General features: G+C 38.9%; 1 protein-coding gene across 5 annotated transcripts in view; it reads left to right on the plus strand.

Moving 5' to 3' along the window:
• The window catches only part of KIF16B (kinesin family member 16B), a 141,955-nt gene that overhangs the window by 96,956 nt on the left and 23,218 nt on the right, over nt 1-21,781 (plus strand). For all 5 annotated transcript variants that reach the window (XM_075749728.1, XM_075749732.1, XM_075749733.1 and 2 more), the window contains one exon: nt 5,400-5,489. In XM_075749728.1, coding sequence (XP_075605843.1) covers nt 5,400-5,489 — 90 coding nt within the window. The remainder of the gene's footprint in view (nt 1-5,399; nt 5,490-21,781) is intronic.

Genomic DNA, 21,781 nt, shown 5'->3' on the forward strand with positions numbered 1-21,781 from the left:
AATGTTTTTACTGAAGCTCTTATGGACCTTAGTTGGGCAGTCTTTGGGATGTTTCTTGTAGTCATTCTCTTACACAAATCGATCAACTGTTTATGCTTTTTCCTTTTCCTTCAGGTCTCTGCATGTCACAGTGGGTTGCTTTTGCTGTGGTCAGGATTTGGCTCCAAGCTACAGTCCACAGACCTTCCAAAAGTTTTCTATTTTAAACCTTTCCCCTGCAGAGCTCCCAGCTCTACTTTGATCTATATTAATCTTCAGCTGCTGCTACGGTTATTCTATGGGAAATCAGAATGCATGGAATAGTAATTTTTTTAAAAATTTTTTTTTGCCCTCCTTAAAAATCAGGAAAGTAGGAAGACAGGGCAAGGAAGAGAGAACATGTACCTGTTTATTTCATCCCTTCCTGATGGGTCAGGATACAATGTCAGTTGTTGAAATAATTCCCGATTTCAGCCATACTTCACTTGGTTCAAGTTTATTTTCAGGTGATCTTATATCAGAGTATGTGTTAGTCTTGGGGAAGGGCTGAGGTGGTGTTGATGTTATTTGCTTTGCTAGATCCCAGATAAGATCTCTTCACCAAGGTCCCTCTTGCTCTTGGGAAAATGCATAGCTGACCTATTTGCATGTAACAGCACTTTGAAATCTGACAAAGGGACAAGGGATGATTGAGTGGAATTGTAAAACAGTCCCCAAACATTTGAATCACCTAGGTATCTCAGAAGTATTTGCTTCAGCAGATGTTTCTAGTCATTGTGTTTGTAGTTAAATCGTGGCATATTGCTGTATAGAGGAACAAATATACTAAATTTCTATATATAAAAAAATATATAAATTTCTTCTTGTAACATGCAATAGTAAAGATTATTTATTTCCTTTGTATGCCAAAAGAGAGACAGCGAGTTCCACTTTTCTTGGCAGCATCACAGTCAGTTCATAAGTCTTTCAACCCTAACGTATCATCCAAAAATATTTTCTTTTAGTGCAGGTTCAGCATCTTGTCTATCTAGATGTTTGGGAATGGGCCAGCAAGATGGTCTGTCCACTCAGGTTTTTCCACTGGATACAGATCCTGCTTTAAGATGTTGAATGACTCCCATGAGAAAGAGTTCAAAATAGAAACAAAACCATACTTTATTTGAGTTAAGATAGCACCTTCTCCTTTTGCAGCAAGAGATGTTTGTGCTGGTCTGCTATTAATATTCAGTATGAATAGATACATTTCCAAAAAAACTTCCAGTTGAGTGTCAGTTTTATATGTTGTCTTTAAAGACATGATGAAACAGTAGTAAAATAATCAGGTCTAAACATATTTATGTTAGAACTGAATTAGAGTATCAGAAAATTATTCTTGTATTCTCCTCTTCCTTTCATGTTGTGTGATATGTGGAATATTCAGACAAGGCTGTGCTAGAAACAGCGTGTGGTAAGAGCTTTTGCATCAATAAGACCGCTGGCGTCTCTTACAGCCAGTACCTATGGATGGCAGAAGATGCAGGGAGGCAGCAGGGAAGGGGGAACTCCAGCTCACATAAAGGCACACGGGGTCTCCCGAGAGCAGGTGATGGAAGCAAAGCCTGGAATCAAGTACAGCCCTGCAGGGGATCCTCTGACAAGAGGGAAAGTTGTAGATAAGGCTTCTCATTTTTATTCAGTTTTCCCTTGTTGTTCTGATTTCTCTCATTTTATTTATCTTGTTTGATATTCTTTCAAAACTTTTTTTTTTCCTTGTGTTTCAAAGCCTTTCAGTCATCTTTGGCGAGTTCTCTATAGGAGAAGATCCAGGCAGATGCACCCCAAAGCAGTGCTTCTCTCCAGGTCTGGTCACAGTTTTGTGCAGCCAAATGCTGTGGTGGGTCTGCTCAAAATGTCCCTGTTTCTAGTCAAAGTTTCCTTCTGAGCTCAGCGAGCTATTGCAGGATTGGTGTAAAGCAGAAGCAGTGCTCATTGATACGTAGTTCTTAAAGAAAATGATGTATGCCCAGTATCTACCTAAATTAGAAAAAAAGAAGCAGCCCTATCTTCCCTCAACTTCATTCGTTTAATAAAAAAAGATTCCAAGAAATAGATCTGCATAAATCCCTTAATATCTTGCAAGTTTGAGCTTTTCAGATGCTGTGTTCATAGTGTGAGGAACATTTTCAACAAGGTCTGTTTGGAGAAACAGGAATTTTCACAATTGCTATAGCCAGTTTAACCAGCCCAGATAAGTAGGGTGGGCATGCTCTGTTCTTTCTGATTGCTTCAAAATCAGGTGGAATATTCCCCCCTCCCATAGGTTTTACTTTTATTTCTGTGGGGCAAAAGGGGAACAAATTCTGTGATGGTGATGAGGCTTTGGGCAGCCTGGTCTAGTGGAGGGTGTCCCTGCCCGTGGCAGGGGGGTTGGAACTAGATCAACGTTGAGGTCCCTTCCAACCCAAACCATTCTGTGATTCTATGAAATAAGTTGAAAATGTCTGTTAGGTTATTTTCTGTCAGTTGTCATAGAGAAGAAAAGGAGACAAGACTGTAGTATCTCCTTTCAAATTTGGAAGGTTTACTTAGGAAATAGTGTGCCTGAATAAAAAAAAAGTCACAATTCTGTGGCAGGTCGAGGATCACATAGGTCCCCAGATAAGAATATTTTGAAAATCTGGCTTACATATTTACTCAACTATATATATGTATCTTTATTAAGAAAATATTTTAACTACTGTATTAGCAAATTACAAGTAAAAATTAAAGAGCTTTTCAAATTTGTTTTACTTGCTGCTGTTCAAAAGATCTACATGTTTCTCAGTCCCATGTGTACAGAGCTTATTTAGTCTGTCATACAGCTTTTTTAAATGGGGGAAAAAAATCCCAGCCCAAACTGGTTGGATCAGCTGCAGAAGTAAAAGGCCCTGTTCTGGAAATGCTGTTGCTATGCCAGGTGTGCTGTAATTCTCCGATTGATCCTAACAACATTCTTGTTGAGCTTTGGGGACGGGTTAAGATTTAGTTTAGCTTTGAAATTCATTTTCCAATAATATCAGGAGTAACAGCAGTAAAATTTTGCAATGCATTACCTGCTAGTCTCATTACAAGCATTAGGAAAGTAAACAAAGAGGATGACAGGGACTGAGTCAGGGCAAGGTAAGCCACCAAGGGAACGCTCTAGAGACATTCCTTCAGTTCTTAGGCAGCACAGATAATATGGCTCTACTGGTTTCCTTCCTGTCTGTCTCTAACAAGTTGCTGCCTAAACTTCGTAGAAGAAAGCTAATAAATAATTGGCTGCAGGCGATTTGATTCGGGTGAGTTTGGTACCACCTTATCACCCAGACAGCTGTCAGATGCACAGCTAACAACTGGATTGGCAAACTGATGTACGTGTTCTTCCCCAGGCCGTGTAGCTGGAAGAGCCCTGGATGCTTTGTGCTAGATTGCTCACCTAAAGGTATGCTTCTTTGAAAACCCTAGGGGGAAAAAAGGTCACTTTTGAGTAAAGGTCATGTACAAATGAAATCATCACAGCAAAATTTCTTGACTCAGAAATACTAAAATACAGAATTAAAGCAAAAAGAAAGCAGGAATGAGCAACATCTTTATTTTATGATTATCCATTGCGCTCTGATGTTTACTCAAACGTTGAAATCACAAAGCCCTTTAAAGTACATATTCAGAACAAAAATGGTTAATTGGCTAATAGAGATCAGTTTAACGTGCATATTCCTGAATTGTTAGTTTTGGGTTTTTTTTTTTTTAGTTAAGCCTGCCTAGGCATGTTAAATCATTCACCTGATTTGTAAAGTTTGAGATACTGTTAATGATATGTTGAGGGAGTACAGTCCGTCATGCAGGCGTTCTAGTAGCAGTCAAGCTTATAGGTGACATGAAAGATGAATTTTATCAGAAATAATGAATTTGCATTGTGGGGACGTGCTAGAAGAACCTGTGATTTAGTACTTGTGAAAAGTTTTGAGAAGGCCAGTTTTATTTACTTACATCTTTTAGTTAAAAATAGAGGTAAAAAATAGGAAAAAAACCAACCCCCAAACCTGGTTCCTTGATGTCGTCAGACACACAATAATTGTTGGTTTCCAAAGCATTTCCCCCAGTTTCCTGTTCTGTGTGCAGCAGCAAAGGCAGCAGGGATGGGGAAGGGTGGACCAGAGATGAGTTTGTTGTGAACATGAGGTAGCAGTTGTCCATGATGGTCCTTGGGATGCTGGTTTCCTCTGGCTTTATTGCTCTGGTTTCTTTTTTTCCTACTCGGTTATTCTGCTCCGTTGCAATGCTCTTTACCTCCATAACTTTCTGATGCACTCAGTAGTGAGGCAACTGCTTGTTAATTTTAGGAATCACTTTAAGATTAAAAAGCCTGTGTCTTTGTGAAATGTATTTTATGAAAATGGTTATTTTTGATCTTTGCGCATAAAACCGTAGCTAGGTGGAGGTAATATCACATATTAGGTCTGTTAGATTAAAGAAGCAACAGTCTTTTCAGGTTTAGGCAATGCCAGTTGGCTTTTTCCAGCTCTAGTAGTCGCTGTAGAAAAAAGCCCACCTCTCCCTGCAACGCTGCTTCTTGGTAGCCTTGGATCACCAGAGCTCCAGACAGTCTTCATTGTCTTTCATGACCCGCTTAAAAATTTCTTTCATTTCACCTAATTTCAGACAGTGAAAGGTGGTTTGTTTTTTTTTTTTTTTTTTCCCCTGAAATATTTGTTGGTTTCTCAGTTCCAGTGAGGATTTTGTGAATAACTGATGGTAAGGTTGGCTTGCCCTCCCTCTGTGTTCCTCTTGCTGTGCGCTTTATTCATAGGAGTAATTCTGTTGATTTTAATGAAACTTCCTGTATAAATGGGACGTTCATCAACATATTGATGACACAGACCAAGAGTGTTTTAAAGGAATATCTTCTACTGAAAGCTCGCGTATGTAATTTTTTACCCTACAAATTGGAATCCCATTCTATGTAGTAATGAACTCTGTGTGTCCAGGAAATGTGTACTTATTAATTGTGTATATCTGTGTATATTAGAATATACATTTCAATGAACATATAGAGAGGCTGCACTACACTCGTGCTGGATGTTATTTATTCGTTAATGGAACATTCACTGATTGTAATGCTGAGAGCTGTATAGTTGCACCAAGGAATGATTGGGGATATTTTGATGTCTTTATACCCTTGTCAAACCACTCCGGAATAAGGAATAAATGCATTCAGTTTTTTTGCTTTGCAATCAGTGCTCCTTATTAAATACAGTTCTGTCACCGTAATGAAAGAAAAATTAAGTAAACCTATAAAAGCTTATGGATTTAAGGGAACTAAGAATTGCCCGTTTTAATCTGATAACCTTGTATACTGCATGGTTTTTAGTGTTGTGTGGTTTTACTTCTGTTTCTTCTTTTTATATTGTCTGATATAGATAACAGTCCTGGATGAGACATGGACAGTATTCAGGCGGTACAGTCGTTTTCGAGAAATGCATAGAACTTTAAAACTGAAGTACCCAGAGGTAAGTTTCAGTAAAACTTCTTTTGCAGAAAAGGGTGGAGGTAGAGATGTGAAAATAAGGGTTTTTTTGAAAGGTGTTTATTCAAAACCCAATATTCCTCTCAGCTGTATGCTTCTAGTAAGATTGGCAAGTCCTTCAGCAGTTTAAAGCTCCAAGGCTGCTAGATACAGGATGGATGTTGCAGTGAAACTGTGATGCTGTGTGTTGCCTCTAGCCAATAATTCCCTTTACTGCTGACTGGCAGCATTCCCTGGAGGTTGCTGTTTTGTTCATTGCGAGATACTGGCAGTCAGATCATGTCATCTTGACAACTCCTTATTTAAAAGAAGACCACAGATAACCTTTTGTAATAGTGGCTTCCAGGTTTCTGCAAAATGGAAAATTGATCTTTCTGACCACCTTGGAGACTCTGGGCATTCAGGATATGAGGAGTTGTGCCTGACAGAGCTTTAGTTCATTGGAGTGAGCGTTTACAGAATTACGCTTCTTGGTTTCCACATCTGACTTTTAAGTATTAACATTTTGCTTCCTTTCTACTTGTTCCCTTGGATATTAGCAGAAGTAAATCATTCAAGCAATGGAAATGGTCCTGTTTTGAGAGTTAGCACAAGTAAAAAGCCTGGGCCATATATTCATGGGCAATGTATTAAAAAATGTTGTTATGCTTCAGAGAGAGATAGATGCAATAGCGTGCAAATGCTTTCTTGCTCTTCATTGATGTATTCTTTAAGCTAAAGACCAATTGAGCATGGAATGACCTTGAATTTTTAAAGAGTAAAATATGTAGATCTGTGTTTTGTGGAGATTCCGGGGCTTAAGGTCATTCCCATTCCAAAACAGTATGAGAACCAGAAATTGAAACTACCACGCACCAAATATCTAAGGAAAAGTTTTTTAAAAAAAAAAAGAGAGGGAGAAGAGAAAAAGAAAATTAGGTCATCTTTTCTGATTGTCAGAAAAATTTTAAAGGTAAAAATGAATTTTGAATGGAAAATTGAAATGTTCTCTTTCCACAAATGCTTTTAAAAAATATTACTTGTGAATGAACATCGGTATCATATTTTTGATTTGAATGAATTGCCATTTCCTCTTGGATGTTAGTCTGTCAACACTAATATCCTAATTGCATCTAACTCTTTTAAAAACAGCTAGGCAGTCATCCAATTGAAATAGAAAAGGGCCAGCTGAATCCCTCTGCAGACCCATCTTCCTCGTTTAGGAAAATGTGTTTGAGTAGGTTTTTTTCAGAGTCTGTTATCGGTCCTGACAATACATTGAGGAATGATTGAATTTGGCTTTTACAATTATGTCAGAGGGAGATCAGCTTCTTTCTTGTATGTAGTAATCAAATTCAGGAGGAATCTGATGTTCTTAAAGCCGCTATTAAATTGTCCCATGTGCTGCAGCATATTAATGTCACCTTTTTGAATCAAGCATTTGTGATTCACGGTACAAATGCAGGCGTTTTTGGTGTTACAGGAGGGAGTAGTGGGTTTTTTTTGTTTGCTTGTGTTGAAGAACCATGAGAACATAGGAGTGGTATTACTAGGTCAAAATAAAGACCAGCATCCAGGACCATACAAGTGAGAAAAAATTCCAGCCTAGAGCAAAGGTACATAGTTTTCTTCATCTTGGCATCTTCCCGGCTGATGAAGTTGTTTTTGTCATAATTAATAGTTCATGATTACATGATTAATATATTTCCTGTGGATTTTATCTATGCTTTCCATTCTCTACACTGCTCACTTCATAGGTATCTTAATTTTTTTTTAATTTATTTTTATTTAGCTTCTTCCCTCTGTTCGCGGTCATGCTTGCAAGGTCAATACGTTCTCTAGTTTAATGTGCTGTTTGTTTCTTATTGACATTCTGTGTTGCCATATGTCTATATCTTAGGTAAACTTATTGTGATTCACATCTAGTACATTAACAGAATTATCAGTTTAACTATGCAGATGAATACGTTTCTAATTTTCACATAGGAAACGCATTATAGTAGGTTTTATTAAGTTCTCTCTTCCCTTCTCAACACTTTTTGTAAGTTGGGGCAAATAGCAAGTGTTACAAGTTTGACAATGTAACTTTCCCTGAAATATGATACTCTTTGGAGAAGCCTAATAAAGTGTTTTGGCTTCTAATATACTTGAAAGAAATGTTTAGTGGTGTTACTTTCTGAAACAATAGATCTATAGGTTTAGTAGTATCTTCTTCCAGCCTTTGTCGAGCCTCCACTTCACAACAACCTTCAAGAAATTATCAGTGAGGTTCAAGTATACATATCTTTGCTAAGTACAAAGCACATGAAAGCTCAGGAGAAGCGAGGTAGACATTCGATCATGTCATCTACTGCTTTTACATAGCTGCAGTCACTTAATTACTTTTGTTTTGGAAACCCTTGCAGAAGACTAATGTCCTCTCTATTTTACATAGTAGAGGCTGGTGTGTCGTGTTCAGTCCTGCTTTGAGACTTAGGGCACCACAAGGAAATGGCAAGTTTGCGGGCAGAAGAAACCTAGCTAATACGCAGTTGGTTTCTTCTACTTGTCAGCATTTCTGCAAACTGCTGTGTCCTTGTTTATCAGAGGGGAAGAACACCTTGTGATGGATGAAACACATAATACCGTGCGCTGTAGTAAAGATTTGGTGTTTGTTTTCTTTGAAGGCATTTCATTGTCAGTGTTACATATGTGAATGATCGATGGGTTCCCATATTTTTATCTTTATTTAAAATAGCCTGAATTTATGGTAATTTTGGATTAGTTTTGCAACGTGAGCGGGAGTTCAGCTTGTTTGGTAAGTTGAAAATCATCTGTCTGTTTCTGCTTATCTGTCATTGACCTAACTTAGGATTCACCATGATGCTAAAATGCGTTTTAATACCAAACTTGGCAAACTTGTGTCCTTAGTTACTGTATGTTATTCCAAAGAAACTTGATCCTTAAAAGCAATGTTATCAGAATCCATCAGAGTTTAATTTTATTTTGCATAGTTCACCTTCCAACTCTAAATTAATATTTATAATGAACAGCGAAAATACTGTGGACGTGTTTAATGTATGAGTGTCCTGCTTTTAGAAGTGAACTTTACAGCTCATTAGTTGCTCAGCTCTGAGTTACTACATCAGTATTTTAATAATTTGCTGATCTTGCATTTCGTGTTGCTGCCACTGAATTCCCAAAGGAATGTATTGGCAAACTGATTTATTAGGAAGGTTTAAAAAAAAGAGGAAAAAAAAGAGTATCTCTTTCAGAAGCAGAAACTATCTAATGTCTTCCAGTCTTACAATATGCCATATATTTTATATACCTGCACATTTTTTCTAATGTAATTAGGTGGCTCCTGACAACTGCATATCTAATTGAAATGTGTCACATGCAAATTTTGAAAGACCGAAGAGGCTACAGCAGGGTGAGATTGTGCTAGTGGCAGATAAGTACTGAGCATTTAACAGTGCCTATGGTTTTTTAGGTCTGCACGATTGTCATTTGCCCAGCCTCAGCTTTCTTAACGCTGCTAGAAAGGTAATGACTCTCTTACTATTTTTGGAATTGCAATTCAGACCATACTAGGCATTCAGTTGCAGTAGTCTCTGTAGAGAATATGCTTTTTGTTTGTTACCAGTCAGAAACAGGAGCAAATGGGTTCTGCTACTAGAGAAGTGAGAACTTTCAGAGTAAGATTCTCCACTTTTATTCTCCTCCTTCATCTTTTCTTATCGGTTCACAGTTTTGAAATACTACCAGAGTGCTGGTTTCTGCAGAAAACCTTCTCTTCCCGATCTCCGTCTTGCTGTGAGGGAAAACTAATTCTCCCCTCTCTCTTGGTTCAGCAAGTTCAAGCGATGCGCTTTTGTGATGGCCAGTGCTCCCTTCTTCTTAATGCTTTCTTATCTCTTCCCTCTTTCAAAGGAGAGCAGAGGAACAATTGTCTATTTGTCTTTCCCTACCCAAATCCAAGGTTTATGAAGTCCCTCCTTCATGTAAGAGTCCTTAATTCCCGCTTGCATCCAGGTGTCTAAGCCAGGTTTTGTGGGCCTTTCACTGTAGGCTCTGCTTATGCAGTTCCCTGTCAGTCTTCTTGAAACATCTTTCCATCTGCATAAAAATCTCTACCTGGTGTTAAGGGAAGCACGTACTGTTGTGGCGGTTTAATTACTAATAGTGATTCTCGACTTAAAATATTAGTAAATCCATGGAGAGCTGCCAAAGAGAAGCTAAAAGGTATGCTTGCATGTATACCTTCATTCATGGAGATAAGAACATAAGTGTGTAGGCAAGATTTCTGCAGGAGTGCCAAAGCTATTGACTTCTGGCTTATTTAACAGAATGTAATAAATTGTGTATTTGTATTTGACGTATGGAGGTCTTTGATGTATGTACCTTTCACAGCCTAAAGCACAAAAGGACCGTTTAATAATTTTTAAAGAATTTTCGGTCATAATTTAGCCACCTTACCCTTCTGCTGGTCTGGTTTTTGTCATCTTACATGTCTGAACACATGCATAATATCAATTTCTGAAACATCTATGTAAACTTAAACCTTCAAGCCAAAGTTACCATGTGATCTGCCTCTACCCCCATCTGCTGTTCCCACCAGAGACATGAATGTGTGCGATATATTGCAGTAACACATCAATATCATGAATCTCGGAGGTTGGGATTAGAGACTGTTTCTTGGATGGCAGGGTTTTTCAGGTACATTAACTATTGGACAGTAAAGATTGTATTTTATAACCATTAGGAAAACATGCTGTCTGGATTCTTTTTTTTCTTTTTTTTTTTTTTTAGTGTAATGTACTGGAGGAAAGGCTCTCATCGGTAGTGTCAATGAGAGTTATATATTCCTTCTTTTTATTTCTGAAGATAATATCCTCTGCATATCAAAAATCTCTGTTTGACAGAGTATCATTCTGTTTGAGTAAACTCGAGGCTCTTCTCAACTGGAGGAGTTAACAGGCTGCTGTTTGCTTTGCATACCTGTAAGAATTGCGTGAAACTCAGAGTGGAAAATATTTCTCAAGTTTTTCAGAATTAGTATGTGAATGTTTTTGAAAATATATTGAATTCAAAACATTTGTTGCAAGCTTACTTAAAAAATATTTTTAAATATTTCAGCTTTTTCAAAACTCAAAAGTAGTCTGTCCTCTGTCCATTTTTTACTGGAAGTATTTTACATCTCGGAAGAGAGACAAGAAATGTTACGTATCTCAGTGAAGCCAGTTCCTGTTTCATCCGTCCATGCTGCCCACAAGCACCCAACATACTATGTACATCTTTGGTATTAAAATAGAACAGACACCAGTTTTGTAATCCTTTCTTAAGTTCTTTTTAGAGTCTTTTCTAATATTACTTGTTGTTGAGGAGTAATTCATCTATGTAACGATGAATGAAGAGGCAGGAACTGCTTGTGTAACCACCACTGACTGATCTCGCTGTCCATTTCCTTTTGCCTCCATACTCCTCTTGTGGGTGACTGCCAGGGAAGGATCTCCGTTTTCTTTTTAAGCGGTCTTTACATCTGGTGCTCTTGATAAGTAATTTGTGGAAGAAATTTTCAACACAAACTGCTGGCACGGGTAAAGGTGAGGGGATGAGTTTGAGGTGAAGCCATTAATTTTAGAAGAGCATCCTTGGATTCTGGAGGAGATTCTCTCCAGGATCACTGACAGAGAAATGCAATTTTTTTACTAACTTTCAAGACATGGTTGGTGGGGGTTTGGGGATTTTTATTCACAACCCCCCGACACCCCCCACCCCATAGTCTCAAGGATGATTAGACAATTTCTGTGTATTTATGTAATTATTAAATTATTTTTAAAAGTCGTAACAGAGATGCAGAGTTTTCCCTCCTAAGGAAGAATAGAAATAAAAAAAAAATATTTAAATTAAACCAGGAACAGAGCGTTAAGGCAGCAGGCTTGTGCAGAGCGCTTGGGGCAGCCTTTCGGCTGGGATCTTGGCTGTCTGGCTGCTCCGATTCTGGTTTGTAACTGTGCAGCTGTAGCGTTTCATTAAATGTAAAATTTATGTTAATCTCCTGGGATTACTTTGAAAGGGAAAAGGATGAGGAAGCGATAACTTTGAGGTACTTGGCTTGCAGGGCTGGCAAGCCAGTTGCCATGTAACTAGTGAGCTCCTGGAGCTTAGGAGCTGCTTTGGCAGCAGAAGTTAAAAAAGCTTGTCGCATCAGAGCTGGCCAGCCTGAAGCTCTGCTGGTTTTACCATTGGATTTTCTCATTTACTGGCGTCAGTAACTGTATATTTAATATATAAGGTTTAGGTAGTATGCTCACATTGAATGCAAAATTCTGGACATTTGGATGCTTCTAGTGTTCAATTCTAAGTAGTATAAAGCACTGTAGCTGTAAGTAACTGCAACTAAAAACTTCTAAGACGATATTTAAAATGAATTTGTTCTGAAACCTGCAGTGCTTATGCCAAAGCCTTGATCCTGCAGTGACCAAAGTCCCATTGAACTTCACAAGTTCAATGCTTGTTGAGATTGATGTTTAGAAACTCTTGTGACCAAGAAGCAATTTAAAATCACGGCATAGCTGTACTAGAGAGAGCAGGGTGTACCATACAGTAATGAACATGATGGTACGAATCTTGCTACAACTGTTATCTCATTATTTTAGAAAGTTGAGGTTTGTCTGTATATGGATTCTTAATTCAGGTTCTTTCAGCCCCTAGGAACTCCACAACCCCTGGTGAGCATAGTCTATCACTATTTTATGATTTATTTCTGGTTTTGAAAATTTGATGCAGTGAAGAAATAAACTTGTCGATATGTTCTGCCTGGTCTGGAATGATGTTTCTGGATTTTAACCAGCAAATTTGGATATTTTTTTTCTTTTTTAAATAATCAGTATTATGTACTGTAGTTTTGGTTTTTATACAATGGGAAAACGTAATAGGAGTAACGAATTTAATATGACAACCTTAGGACAAAAACCAAGAATGCATAAACAGTCTAAAAGCTCCCCCCCCCCCCCCCCCCCCCCCCCGAAACTGTATATTTGGGCACAGATTAAAATGAAAATTGTTTGTAACATTGATGTGCTTGTAAATAGCAAATGCCATGATTTGTATTAAAATAATACCTCTGGCAGAATTATAAGTATATAGAAAAGCATCTAGAAAATAGTTTTTGAAATAGTAATCCTAAACTAACGGCAGACTTTAATTTTTACTTTCTAGCCTGGAACTTTACTAGCCTTAGTAATGTATCTTTCCATAAATATTGAAAGAAAAATAAAGCAGTAATTTTTAGAATACGTATCTGTGTGTAAACCGTATAATACTATTATACGAGCATGTGATTATAACCTTCACCTTTATTCAGTACAAATTACAGTAATTATGGTATAGATAATTTTAACATTCATATTCTTGTCACCTACAACAGCCAGGAAGTGCATACACAGGAAACATATTTTGTCACACATTTCCAGCTCCCATTCCTAATTATATTATGTTCAGAGCGTTCTGAAAGCCTGCAGGTTTATATATATATATAGAGTACTTCCATATCAGCTTTACTTTGCCACAGAAGTGATTTAAGAGAGAGATCCTTAAATGCTTCATCTGGCCTTTCTTTCTGCAGCCCGGGACTTTGGGCTGCTGATATTTTTTAAAAAAATTTTAGGACTTTGCTTGGTACATCAGTCTACAAGTGAACAGGAGAATTTGTTCCTGTAAGTAAAGTGTGAAAAACATCGCTGCTAACCATAGCATGTAGTTCAGTGCAAGTTTGATTACAGGGAAGTGTATTTATTCGATGTAGTCCCTCTGAATTCATAGCTGGTAACCAGGACTGGAGCATCTGAGACACAGCAAACCCCCTGGCATATTTGCTTTCAGCATAATACGCAATTCCCAATCTATTTCTGGTGGGGAACATGAATTCACTGTGTGAATTTCTTGTCATAAAATTGAATGTGAATTTGTAAGACCCTTGTGAAAGCCTGGCTTTGGGATTAATTTGTGATTATTGTTGCTTTGGGTGCTAGATTTGTGCAGCACAGTTTTTTCTTGGCTTGGTACAGGCGATTCTGCAGAAATACAGTTTCTCTCTATCTCTTCCTCCTTCCCCTTCCTCCCTCCTGTGTTTTGGTCGATGATGAGACCTGGGGTCTTTTTGGTCTGTCCTGAGCAGCTAATGAAACCTGTGAGTTTCCAAACAGTTCTCTAGGAAAATACAGTTAGCTTTATAGGTCTTCTGATAAATTCAGCATGAGACAAGATTAACCTGCAGGCAGACATCAAATGCTGGGTTTCATTGATTGTGCTGTGCAAAACTCTTATACATTAATAATGTAGAAATTGAAAAAAGCAGCATTTGGAGAGGAGTGACTCCTTCATCTTATAATTCACAAACCATTTGACAGAATGGCTTTGATTACTTGATAATCTGATTTTCAAGGCTCTGCGCAATTATGTAGTAAATTTGCATGATACCAAATATTCATATTGTTTTATCAGTAGAATAGTTTCAGATGGATAACAGCTATCTGTGAGAGAGGAGTGCATCTGAGGAGAACAGTTCCTAGACAATGTAATTTGAGATTCAGCCATTTCTTAGCTGCTCCTGACTGAGTACAGGTTTGGGGAATGCCTTAAGCTGCAACCCTGTGTCGCTGTTTTCTTCCTGCTTAGTGGAAGGCAGAGGGGAGGATTGGAGGTTTTGCTCTTCTTTTTTTTTTTTTTTCTTTTTTTTCCTCTTTTTTTTGATGATTGACTTGTTTTGGAGGACTTTTAAGACTTGAGCTCCATTAATCATTAGCTGTTATTGACACTCTTGCTGTCTTCTAAGGGTTTTGTGAAGAACAACTTGTTCTCACTGTGTTGGTCAGGGACATGCTGCTAGATTAAGTAGACGCTTCAGGTAGAATCCATTGGTTTCAGTTGATTTAGGTTATGATGACCTAGCTCTAACTCTTAATTTTTGTGAAAACAGCCAGATTAATTTGAAGAAATAGCATAAAGACTAGCAAAACTTCTCTGGTTCCTCCTGTGCTGCCTGTTGCATGTGGGCAGATGTGAAGCTGTTACAATAAACTTTATTCACTGCCTAATCTGGAGGATTATACCAAGCTTCTCTTAAGCTTCACGTGGCAGTCTGAGCAGGACATTACAGGGTTGTCCTCTCTTTGGAGTAACTGAGAGAATGAACAGGGAAATACAGGTTGTGGATTTTGCAGTACAGGAAGGATATTTAGCTGTTTATTTTGGCATTGCTATATTAAAGAAATGTGTCACTTGTTATCTAAACGGGATTGGGATACAGGGGACTGTTAACTGATGAGGCCCCATTCAGGTAAGACTGATGTAGTCTGCAAGAAAGAAAAGCTCCTGAAAAAGTTTTCCCCCTCTGTATTTGACAACAGTTGTTACACGTTTTAATATACATTTATGGCTTATAGTTTATCTAGCTGCTCTTGATGACTCAAAGTTGATACGTATTTTACACTGAGGTGTTGACCTTGTCATTCATGCTTTTGGGGTGCAAAGGTTAAATTGAAGCACAGTTCTTTGTCTCCGTAGGCCCCATTTGTGTTCACTATAGAGAGATCAGTGCCTTCACGTGTCATTTCAGAGCATCCGAGGTGAGTCTCCTGCCCCAAACTTCCCACAGGAGGATCCCACACAGCTGCCAGGGAGCAGCAAGGTTAGGGTTGTTCCACAAGGGAAGACAAGCTGGGAGCTGAGGGTGGCTGCAGCACAGGTTACAGCAGGGACCTCGGTGGCCAGGGCGCAGTCCAGCAGTACCTGAGCAGGGCCAGGACGGTGATAGCAACCACTCCGGTTGACGATCAGGGGTCAGCCGGCAAGGTGAGGTGACAAGTCAGGTCCAGGGTGTAGCCAAGAGAGGCCAATTACTGGTGAAACATTGAGAGCCACTAATTGTAACTGCAGTGTTCTGTTGTAAATACCCTCCTTTTTTATATGAGTTAGGTTGGTTAAATGGTGAATTTGCTTTGATAAAACCCAGAACAGCAACAAAACCAAAAAAACAACCCCCCAAAAAACCAACACCAAAACCAACTTGATGGTTAGCATCACTACAATCTACAGGAGAGGTTTTTTATCTAAGGGTCTCTTATAAATATTAGTTTATCATGTTCCTGCTGATGAGCTTTCAGACTCGATATGGTGAATATAATCTTGTGTTTCTTAATTAAAAATGGATTGACTTGAGAAGAAAGGAAGAAAACAAATTTCTCAGACCTATGCAGCTCATAGTACTAAAAGAATTTTTAAAAGCCTTTGGTTTTGTATTCGGAATGAGATCTTCCAGTAAGGCTCTGAGGATATTTTCTTGACTGCTGTAATGTAAATACATTTAAAAAAAAAAATCTGGAAGGGTCTTTTACCATCTGTCTCTGCAACACAGAATGTACAGAAGGCTCCATCTTACAAGAGAGAATTCTCTATCCCGCTACAGAGCCCAAAGCAAGAAAGCCCAAGCAGTAAAATTTATTAGACATCCCTGCATGACAAAAATCAATAAAATACAATCTCTTGTGGTTTAATATGAAAATAAACATAAAGAACCAGTGGCTCTCAAGATAAATATTGAGCTGCAGGTATAGAATTGAAAATTTCAAGAGGAGAAGACTGAAAGTTGAGGATGTTGTCCAGGTTACTGTAGGGCATATTTCAGAACCAAAGCCAGGAATAATAGTGCGGAGGGGGCAAGCTGTCTGGCCATGTCTGAAAAACAAAATTTGTTACGGGGCTGTTGGTGATGGTGATGAAAAAGCACACTCTTCATGGGTGACAAACTTCAGGAGCCAGTGTTAAAAAATCAATTAATTCATGGTTATCTATAAATGGTTATGAAGCTGTGAATGATAAAAAGAATCAAAGCTACAGTGCTGTTTGGCCAGTTTCTTCTGTATTGAATTTATTATTTTCTATGGTAGTTGTAGGTACTACTGGGTATTAATGATACTCTAAGGATTTTTGGTGTGTGGTGCTGTTGGCAATGCAGGCACTCTGAGGCTGTTTGAGTGTACACTCGGTATTTTCTATGAAATGCTTTGAATTTCTTTCCAACTGCATCTGAACACTGCATGTCCTAGTCTTGTTATGTCTCTTTGAAAAAATTCAGCAAAGCTTTAGCAGTATTTTTACATCCTTAAGTTACTCATGTACATTCAATTCTAAGTCCAATTTTATTTTTACATCAAGGAATAAATAAGAATACCTTGACTTTTTAGTTCAATTTTTGAATAGTACCAGTATTGTTAAAGTAATTGCAAACTACTGTGTGGCAGGGTTATATTTCCATATGTAGAGTAGCATAATTTCCGTTCTTATAGTACCTGAAGGCTGTAACTCATTGTAAGGATGCTGTAAACAAAATAATAATTCTTGTGGTCTTTTAACTTTCCCCTGCTTTCCTGAGTTACTAAAACTTGAGTAGGTGGAGCAGCATCACTCATACACGGCCTCAGTGATGTAGTGCTTGTTGCGGACAGAACTGTTACAGACTTCTGGAAAGCATCTAACAGACAATAATTGTGAAATTATTGACACATAATCCAAACCCAGATACTGGCAATAGTTAAACACGTCCCTGTTTTTTCCCCTGCCCCAAATAATGATGTTGACTTCGATACCATGGCATTTGAATCAAGCATGTCTTTGAGTTTTCCATGTATATGTAGTATATATGTGGGTCTTGCTTTCTAGGCATTGCTTGATCAAGAAATTTTATTATACTTGGAAACAAATCTCTATTCTCACCCACACTGTGCCTCTAGGGTCTCAAGAGCAGTACTGAATAGGGTGTTGCTCATGAAACGGATAGTAACAGTGATCTTTTGGTCCCCATCATTGACTTTTCTGTCCTGCAGATTCAAAATCCCTTGCCAAGCAAACTCCTGAAAAACGTCTCTGTTAAGTTTATCACTTTTAGTTAGTTATCTGTCATTTTAAGCTTTACTTAGTGATAGCATTGATAGCGGGGGGGAATCTCAATCTATGAGAGGTTTGCAGCTACTTCTTAATCCTGTGATAAAGCAGCTAGTTCTATAATGTCTGTAAGACTACACATAAGTGAAAAATTCTGTATAACCTATGTGACTGTAAATCACTCTTACTGTTGGAGGGGAGACCAGATAGTTCCTTTTATGCTTCCCATTTGCGTACTTCCACTGCGTTTTCTCTAGTTTTATCGTATTAAATGACGCAGAAGGTGAGCTAACTAATCAGTCCGGTTTGTTGTGAGAGTTGCTGCTTTATATCTATAACAAATCACACTTAGAGGCATACCGCGTGTTTGTTTGCAGGTGTATTTCTCTGTGACAGCTGTTCTTTAAGACCCTGAGATCTGCCATTAATTTTGAGTAGTCGGAAAGGCATCCATCTAGTCAGCAGTAGAAATTATTGCTGCTCTTTGATGAGTTTTCATTATTAGCATTTCTCAAAGGCAAGGGTGTCTGAAATTTATGGCATCGGTTGGCCACACGAGACGGGGATGTTTCATAAATGCTGCCAGATGTCACTGAGATGAGCTTGTATGCAACAAGCAAATCTTTTGGGGAAGAGCTGTTAAAACTGCAACGGTGAATTCTCTCTGAACCTGTTTCTGTTAAGTCAAATGCTGCTGTGACTTTCCGGTGTGCAATCAAAGCGGCCTGCTAGCCAACGCGGCATCATCAGGAATGCGGTGTGGCGTGGGGCAAGGCTGTACGCAGCCACCACAAAGATGGTGTCTGCTGTGTGGCCCACCTTGTACTATTTCAGGGACACTTCCTTAACCTTGCTAGAAATCCCAGTGGGAAGATAATGCATCAAATCCCAAATTATTTCTGAAAGGAAAATAAACCCCACAGAGAGCACCAGAAAAATTTCTTTTTTTACCTTCTTTTTGAGAAGTGGGATTTGAGCCACCCATTGATGAAGATGGATTAATGTGTTGAGCTTTGAAGACATGACCTTGTAAACCCAGCAGTTGTTGCTGTTTGTTTAAAGAAATAACCAAGCACCATGACCTGAGACTGCATGAAAAAATTAATGTTTAGTTGGCAAAATCATGAGCTAAAAGTGTAGCGAGTATGTGTTAAACTTGTCCATAGACTCTCTAGGTCAGCACGTACTCTTGTCTTAGACCATCATCTGCCATGTGGTACTGGTATTTTTCCCCCGGAGACTTCTGTCTTGGGGCAAGGGGAGCAAAATCAAGGTTGCAAGGGCATGGTGTGTTATGATTATTTCATGCTTATTTTCCAAATACATCTATAAATCATATTTAATTATTTTTTATTTGATTTGGACTGGTTTACATGTGAGATAATTATATCCTTTGGGTTGGTGTATGCTGTTTCTGCACCATGTTATTCTGCCTTTCTACAGCCTGCATAGAGAACTTAGTATGTTTTCTTTGCCATTAAGGGCCAATTTTTGTCCATTTTTCCTTGGTTGATATTCTTGAGCTATGCAGGTAGTGGTTTATATTTAGAAAGATGCCCTGGCTGTATTAGTTTCCGGTTTTCATAATAGAGATTAAAATCCCAAAGCTGCATAATTTTACAGAACTGTGAAGGGTTTGCATGAACTTTGATACATCCTATTGCTCACTTTTATATTCTCTATTTAAACACTATTGTACTGCTTGTAATGAACAAAACGATGAAGTAATTTGTCAAATACTATATTGACCATCGTTTATGGCTCTATTTTGGTATGTTATTATTCCGACTAGTCTAGAAATTGCTTTAAGGAAAAGAAAAACACCCCTGTAATGCAAGGTAACTTCTTTGACTGCAGTTAATTCTCAGTAGCAGGAGGCAGACTAAATGGAGTTAAAATAACACGATAAACGGTGGCCTCCACGTCTCACTATAGCTCCAAAAATGCATATTGCATCTAGGTTGGCCTACTCGTTTAAAGGAGAAACTTTGATATGAGAACTTCCAAACATTTTGATAGTTACAGATGGTTGTTTGATAGGCAGGTGGGCATGATTCAAAGGCGGTGAGGCACAGTTAGTGAAATGCAAAAGAGAAATCTTTGGTGTCCAGTCCTACTCGGTAATTTTGCCTTGTCAGAGCGAGGGTTTTGGGAGGTTCACAGAAGGTGAATTTCTTTTTTGTGTTCTTGGCCCTCTTCAGCGACAGATGAAGTTGAAATGCTCTTTGGAGAGACAGTTATGCCTGTCTGAGGAAGGTAGCTGGCAAGCGTGCCAGGAAGATCTTAAAAGTTCAGAGTTACAGAATTAGAGACAGCGAAGCTGTGAGAACTTGTGCCTCCTGCGAAGATGCTCGTGCATCGGTGAATCTAGGGAAGATGATCTGAGGGGGTTAGTCACAGCCTCCAGACTTTGAGGGGACTTGCAACAGAACTGCATATATTTATGGGAGGAGATGTAAGTGCTTGTGCTCCTTGGCATAGGAGCCAGTGCCAGGAGTCTTAGTGCCAGTATTGCAGGGGAATGGTGTAGAGGAGGTGCCTATTTATATACGGGTGATGCTCCAGAGAGATCAATAAGAAAAAGGCAAGGAATTGTAGCCAGTCTGAGTGCAGTGGGGAAATTGCAGCATTGCTTGCCTGGCAGGTTAACCCTAGCAGGCTCTCAAATACACTCTGGCCTCAATGGGATGTGTTCTGGAGGGGATAATGTAGACCTGGCTCACCGGGCTGCTTGCGCTAGGGGCCGGGCAAAAAGCGACATGCAAACCAGGAGCTGCTCCTGCCAGCCAGAAATGCAAAGGTTAAACCAGTTCTATGGGCAGGTAAACCTTTGGCACAGAGCAAAAAGGATGGAGAATAGGGAGAAAAGAGTATTCTCATGTACGTGGGGCAAACCAGCTTCCTCTTTGGGAGAAGGCTGTGTTGTAAAGGGATGGGAAACCTGGTTGTGGCATAAATTGTATTCAGGAAATACCAGAAACACACACGCAATCATACACCCCCCAAAACTGCCCAAACCCAAAACTCCAGTACGTCACTCTTCAGTATGGTCTCTCTTGTATTTGTCAGAAAGAAGATATTTGCTGACCGATTTATTTAGGATCTTTCAGAGTAGACTCCCTCAAGGAAGGAGATGCTCATTCCTTTGTGCGTGTTTAAGTGAGATCCAGGCGCTGCAGCCTCTAGCAGCAAGGAGAGACAGCAGCAGAAAGCTGGATGCCTGCAGCTCTGATGAAGGAGCTGAGAGACAGCAGGGATGAGCCTAGAGCAGCTCCTCGGGTCTCAGAAACACTGCAAAGACCTGGGGAGGAGAGGGGCTGGAGCAGAGTCCGCTTCCCTCAAAAGTGAGTGAAGGACTGACTGTGTTAGGCTGGTATCAGGGACCTTCTACGGGGACTCCTCTGCAGGGATCTTGTGTGTAGGAGAAAGGTTGCATGCAGCCTTTTTCCAGTTCTATTTTCTTTGATTTAGGAGGTTAATTAGCTTTGTTTGTTTGTTATAATAAATTGTTGTTATAATAAATTGTGGTTTGTTGCTGTTTAAAAGCTGTTCTGTTTTCTCCAAGGAGTTGACTACATTAGAAGGTTGACAAAGGTCTGTCTCAGAGCTTTGGCTGATCCTTAGTTGCTCGGATATCCTGCCTCTGAGAATATAAGATCCCTCTCTCCTTCTGGCCAATAGTAGGGAGAATGATGTGGGAACAGGAGGTTTGGTATGGCAAATGGGCAGTGGAGTAAGAAGAAATAGGTAGATCATGGGGGGGTGGGGAAGCATAGCAATAAAATAGGGAGTAAGACGGAAAGTGAGGGAGAACATGTTAGAAGAGATGAAAAAACAAGTAAGGAGAGAATGTTAGAAATGGAAAAGTAGGTGACAAACTGAATATCCAGAAAATAATCCCCTGGATATTCCCCCTCCTGGATTAGTTTATAATGGAAAATATTGTTTTTAATCTTCCTGTCCTCTGAGGGCATCACTTAGCTATAGCACACATATTGGGAAAGCACTGTAGGGTTTACATGACGGAGGACTATGTTGTCTTTTTTTTTTTTTTAAAGGAGAATAAGTTTTCAGAGTTTTATTCCTTCATATTTGGAAAAACGTTATTTGAACTTGAAATAGTTTAAGCTATATCACCTGAAAATGTGACTTAGGTGGTTTTTAAGTTATTTTGTTTATTTTTTTAGTGGATAGTGTATGTTCAAATGGGTTATCTTTGATCTCTATTGGATTTTTTTTTTTTTTCCAGAATTTAAGTAGCCTTTATTCATTGTTAACTTTTTCCTTTTGCCTAAGGCTCTCTTATGAAATTGTGTAGAATAAGTGGTTTATTTTGGACAAAATACTAGTGAAAATATAGAAGTTAAGCTT

Source organism: Balearica regulorum, chromosome 3, assembly GCF_011004875.1.
Source record: "Balearica regulorum gibbericeps isolate bBalReg1 chromosome 3, bBalReg1.pri, whole genome shotgun sequence".
Taxonomy (NCBI): Eukaryota; Metazoa; Chordata; class Aves; order Gruiformes; family Gruidae; genus Balearica; species Balearica regulorum.